Here is a 6000-nt window from a genome sequence, read left to right as displayed (position 1 = left end):
CGGGGGAAAAATACATCCATGCCAAATCAGAACATTCGCGTATAACAATGGATAACATATTTTTAAATTTTTTCCTGAGAGCACAAAGACTATGTTCTAATAATGAGGATATCAAAAATGAAGAAGAAAGGCTCTTTAATATAGCAAAAGAAAATGGCTTTCATACTAACAGAATAAACCAAATCAAAAAACAAGTTGCAAGAAAACTTAAGGAAAAAAGAAATACAGACAAAGATGAAAAATCTGTTGAAAAGAAATTTGTGTGCATCCCATTCCACAAGGGATTCTCACATAAAATTGCAAAAATTTTTAGAAGTTTTAATTTCAAAATTGTTTTTAAATCACCAAGGAGTTTGGAATGCACATTTAATGAATTCAAAATGAGAAACTCTCTACCAGATGTGGAAACCACAGGAATATATAATATAAGTTGTTCATGTTCAAAAGATTATGTGGGACAAACAGCAAGGAAAATGGCAATAAGATGGCACGAACACGATTTGGACATTATAAATCTAAACCCAAGAACAGGTTTGTCAACTCATATCATCGAAGAGAAGCATTTGATTAAAAAGAGAAGGGTTTTAAAAAGATTAACGGGAAACACAGAGTTGAATGTCTGGGAAGCTTCGTTCATTGCAGAAGAACACTGGAATAAATTAAATAATGAAAATGGTAACATAGATCCAGTATGGAGTTTTCTTTTTCACAAATGGAGTAAGCCACCATCTTTAAAATTTAATGTAACAGAAAACATCAAGAGACTTTGTGAAAACAATGATGAATTTGAATTACCTGATGATATTTTGGATTCATAATTTAATAATAAAACAGACTGTTTTTTCACAGTTAAGTTGCTATATTACAACAATGTAACATTGACAACATCCATTATATAACAGATTCTTTTTGTTTAAAAAATTACTAACCATTGTTATAACTGTATCTTTAATCAAAATGAAAATAAATGTCTGATGAAAGGAGCGTGTGTTCTCCTGAAACGTCACAAAGAAAAACTGTTTTCTTATGCTTGTAATAACCGTAAACTACAGGAAAATAATTCTATAATGCAAGCAATGCGTACATACAAGAAAAACTATTACAACAAATAGTTAAACATTTTGGAAATTCACCTCCGCCAAGTCTTCTCTCACTCCAGGGGGCAAAAAATTCCTCTATGACAATTGGTTCTCTTGTTACGATCTTTTGTACATCCCAGCAAGTTTGAAAAACAACTCCCTGAATTTGAAATTCTGCCATTTTTGGGATGGACCTCTATCAATCTTACTTTAGGTCTACTTAATTCAATCAGTTCACTATTATAATTACTGCATTGTGTCGTCAATGAAAGAAATTTAATAGCATATGCATTCAATGTAAAAAAGTCAGCATTCAATATTCAGAGAGGGTGGGGGACAGCTTCCCTTCTCCCACTTCCAGAAATCCAAATGTAACCTTTACAAATTGTACAACTTACTTTTCAACGTGGATTTTGAAAGTATCTCCTAGACTATACCCCTCAAAATTTCCAACATAATCATTAATATGTTGTCTTGATAGAAGATGCACCAACTGCCCTTTGCAACTGCCATTTTTCAGAACACCCAGAACAAAGTCCTTTTTAATTAAAATGATCTCGGCTTTAACCACAGTTCCTGGTTGTGGCAACTCATTGTTACCTGAAAAAGAAAATAGAAAAATCAAATAAATTTCATTACTGTGCAGGAATGGGGCAGATCAATCAGTACTATGTTAGTATTAGCTAATAAAGGAATGAATACCAGTTTACACATTCACAAATTTGCCATAATTTTACTGATCTGATATTTCTATAAGAGGCCTGTAAATAACTGTTAATTACTGATTTTGTTATAACTGTTAATGAACATAAAAGTATAATCCCTATAACCTCGTTTTGTTAAACATCTAAATACATAATTTATTTTTCAAATCAAACCCTATTGGGAGTTGCATGGTTCCATATATACAGTAAAAGGGTAAATGAACCAGTCAGGTTCTTCATGAAACACTTGCAAATTCAATATATCAGTTATCGGTGATTTTTTTTTTATTTTCACTTTATTAGTATGGCAAAAACAATTCTGAATTGCTTGATTCTAATCATTCAGTAAATACCAGCTACAAATGGCTCCTGAGTTGCATCTTCTTATTCATCCTCTGTATCTGGAGGATTTCATCTTCTTGTGTATCCTTGGTCATTTTCTGGAGTGACAATACAGTGAAATCTCAGTTATAAGTTTTATGGGGGACAGAAGGGTAAAAACGTATAACTGAGAAAAACGTAGTATTGAAATATAATTAAAATGGTAAAATTAAGTACATATGACCAATCAAGGATTGGGTATACATTCCCAAATACTAACAAAACACCACACTACTCCACTCAAGTGCAAGGCTCATTGCTACCATGGGAAGCAATTTGGTTTACTAGTGATACAAGCAGAAATTAAGATTAGTGCCCAAAAACCATATGAAACAGCCCAAATTCAAGAAAAATCTGCAATTCATGGCAAAATAAGTTATTATCAACACGCCAAAGTCATTTTTCATGCATGAGCACCATGTGCTATAATTTACTTATTAAACGAAATTTTTATTTATTTACGTATTTTCAAGATAACATTTGTGTAGGTGCAGAAGAACCTCCTTATCTTAAAAATACCATCCATTTAACTCAGTTAGCATAAATGTGCATAAAAAACACCAAAAAATATGTTTTTTGGTAAAAACATTCGAGAGCTGAAAAAACCTCCATCCTAGCCTGACACCTTGTGGCCAGACTTGAAACTACTTGATCCAAGCTACAGGTGACCTCAGTCAGCCAATGGGAAGCATCCCAGGCTATGACGTCATGAGGAAAGGTAGCAAATTACTTTATTATGTGTGAGGTTAGCCCTCACGCCTCTTTTCTGTGTTAGTTTTTGACCAGCAAAGGTCGTGACCAAAAAACGTGCTGTTGTTACGATACGCGAGTGGGCACAATGGCCCTGAACTATTTAACTGCCGTAATAGTAAAGTATGGTCCCTCAAGTGCCTAGTATGAGCCCAAAAGGATAGATAGTACCAGGAAAATCTATCTATTCCAAAAATTGGGAGTTGGACATGCAGGAAATAGCTCGGAATGGAAAATGAACATACCTTCTGTCTTCTTAACCTTGTTCGTGGTATGCAACTGCACACACACCTCCAGGCAATTCATGGGTAAATTGACGAACAATACCTTAGCTGGAATTACATCCCCTCTTTCTAAATTTACACCTAGAAGAGAAATAACACTTAAAGAGACTCAGTGAAAAATATGAATTTACACCTAGAAGAGAAATAACACTTAAAGAGACTCAGTGAAAAATATGAAGTGTAATGTTAGTAAATGTGAATGTACAGAAACAAAAAGTTGTATGGGAGGTGATAAGGAAGAACTGTTTTTGTAGTGCACTTTGGCATGGCAGAGATGGTACTGGGGAGGTGTTAGCAAACCTAGCACATGAGACTTCTATATTAGGTGCCATCCAATTTAGTCTATGCATTTATATAAGATATCTCGCATCTTATAGATGATGATGAATAAAAATAGTGTAGAATTCATACAACTTGTGAAAAACTCAAATGGCCGATCAGTGCTTACCTTGGATTAAGGAAGAGTGAGCTATGGCCTGCACACCTTCAACGTCAAGAAGCACTCCATCCTTTGAAATCTCCACCACAGTTCCTTTGATATATTCACCAGCAGAATATTTTGTCAGCTTTTCTCCTCTCTCTTGCCAACTCTTGGTTATTTTGTCAACAGTCAACAGGTATGATTCCAATAAGTCCACACATGACTGGAAAAGAGAGATGTGAAAAAATGCACAATGTCTATTGTATTTTATTCTGCATCACCTCTCTGTCACATTGCACTAATTGCGAGGATGAATGCTGATGATATGAAATTAATGAAGGGGCAAACATGCATGAATCTGGACAAGACACAGTGCACCAATGTGAAGATTGAATGTGTGATGTGGAAAACTGTAAAATCGGGGTTTCACTATATGGTCCAAAATTAGACTAATGAGGCAGAAAAGGAAAATAAAATAAGAAAAATACAAATTAGGATTATACTGACTCTCCATACAGGTGCTAGGGGTGCTTTGTGGAAGAGAGGTTGCCACTTAAGTGATTTCTGAAAAGATCGCATTCTCCACAGTGATCCCAACACCAGAAACATCTTCCCAGAGTTGCTTCCAAGCACCCATCCCCATTATCCAAAAACATCCTGGTCCACAATACCCACCCCTCTCTTCATCACAAATGTAACCCCTCAATCTCATACTGCCTTGGGGAAATTTACCCTCCAACCAAACATTCACCACACCTGAAACCTCATCTATCTGCAACACCTGTGGTACCTGGGAGGAACATCCACAGAAAGCAACCTCAGGATCAACAACCACTCTCCCACCCCAAAAAACCTAAACTTTATTGTTGTCCTCCATACCAAGTCACAAGACCCCTTTCGATGACTGTTTATGGGTAGCAATTAACCAATCCTTCCATCAATCCATCAACACCTCAGCATGGAAAATATGAGAGGGCAGCCTACATGTATCAGCCATGAGAGGAACCACACACTCTGGCCTGAATAAAGCCTCTGAAACTTCTCAAGCAACCCCATCTCCACCACTCGTTCCCATTCCCAAGACTCCCCCTTCTCCTCACATTAACCCCTCCCCACCCTACCACTCAACATTTTCATCAAGCCTGCTGAGGGAAGCACCTTTTCCCATACCAACTGGAATATTCACTCCAGACCTGGCAATTTTGTAGGTTAACACTTACTAATGTTTCTGCAATCTTTTATCTACAACTGAAGATGCAGCCTGAGGCCGTTAAGATTTCCAGTAGGGATGATCAGACATGAAAATTTGCCTGATGCCGATAAAGTACCAATATAAAATTTACCAATACTGATAACCAATATTCTACCGATCTGATATAAAATTCTAAATGGGCCTTTAAGAGCCTGAATGGTTCATTGACCTCCTCAATAAATGTAAGTTACAAGATGACTGCAATGCCCAAGAAGCTGCATATTTCGACATCTAGTTTTTTTAAAAAAAGGTAGGGAATGGAGGTAGAGAATACAAAACATGTATACACATCAATAAAAAGTTGTGTGGTAGAGCTTACATCATGCACAAAATACAAATACAAAATCTGATGTCAATAACAGTGGTCATCATCATGATCAACCCAGTAACCCTAACAGGATGTTATTTCTCCATCTCTCCTTTGTTGTTGCTACTTGTAACTTGAAATATTATAAATAGAAGTATAATCTGACTTACCTGCAACTTTCCATCCCAACAGTGGGATACTTTGACACTGATAGCAGCAATTTTATCATTTTGTACACTTTTCAATTTCACCATCAACACGTCATTTCTCTGCAGATTCGAATCTTCCAATGTGCTGACTTTCAAATCATCCAAGATTATCTGTCAATCATAAAAGATATCCAATAATGTACCCAAGAGCACAATTTAAAGTAAATTTCATATAACTGTACATACAGTTCAATGAAGGATCCAAATCACCAACATTTGTGAGTATTGGTTTTAAACAGGGGAAACTGATAGGGTTACAGCTACTATGGAAATTCGGAGGAAATCAAAATTTTCTAATAAAAGCAGTAAGAATTTTGGAAAAACTCATGTGGTGAATGCAAATTTCCCTTAAAATTATCTCCAATTATCATTTTTCTCCTATATCTTTTCTTTCATCTGGACATTGATTAAATAGCATAGCCAGATGTCAGACACACCCTGTACTGTCCTCTGACACGACCAATGTAGCCAGTATAACACATAATTTTGAAAAACACACTTTATGAATTTGTCATAATTAACACCATAAATCATCTGTAACGCATAAAGATTTATCGTTCTTTAAATATTCATACAGACCATAGATACACTATGACGTTTATCACAGTTGTCT

At 35.7% G+C, this 6000-nt stretch overlaps 1 protein-coding gene across 1 annotated transcript in view; it reads right to left on the bottom strand.

Annotated features, from left to right (window-relative positions):
- Positions 1-1433: 1433 nt before the first annotated feature.
- Positions 1434-6000, bottom strand: part of LOC145991013 (protein RRP5 homolog) — a 51250-nt gene continuing 46683 nt past the window's right edge. Inside the window, exons 12-15 of the mRNA XM_083126672.1 lie at positions 5349-5498; positions 3647-3842; positions 3160-3279; positions 1434-1679 (exon numbers count right to left, since the gene is read on the bottom strand). Of these exons, the coding sequence (XP_082982798.1) occupies positions 1474-1679; positions 3160-3279; positions 3647-3842; positions 5349-5498 (672 nt within the window). The 3' untranslated portion in view covers positions 1434-1473. The remainder of the gene's footprint in view (positions 1680-3159; positions 3280-3646; positions 3843-5348; positions 5499-6000) is intronic.

This window comes from Lepisma saccharinum, chromosome 8 (genome assembly GCF_977018435.1).
Source record: "Lepisma saccharinum chromosome 8, izLepSacc3.1, whole genome shotgun sequence".
Taxonomy (NCBI): domain Eukaryota; kingdom Metazoa; phylum Arthropoda; class Insecta; order Zygentoma; family Lepismatidae; genus Lepisma; species Lepisma saccharinum.
The sequence above is the reverse complement of the archived record's forward strand: the minus strand, read 5'-3'. Positions and strand labels throughout refer to the sequence as shown.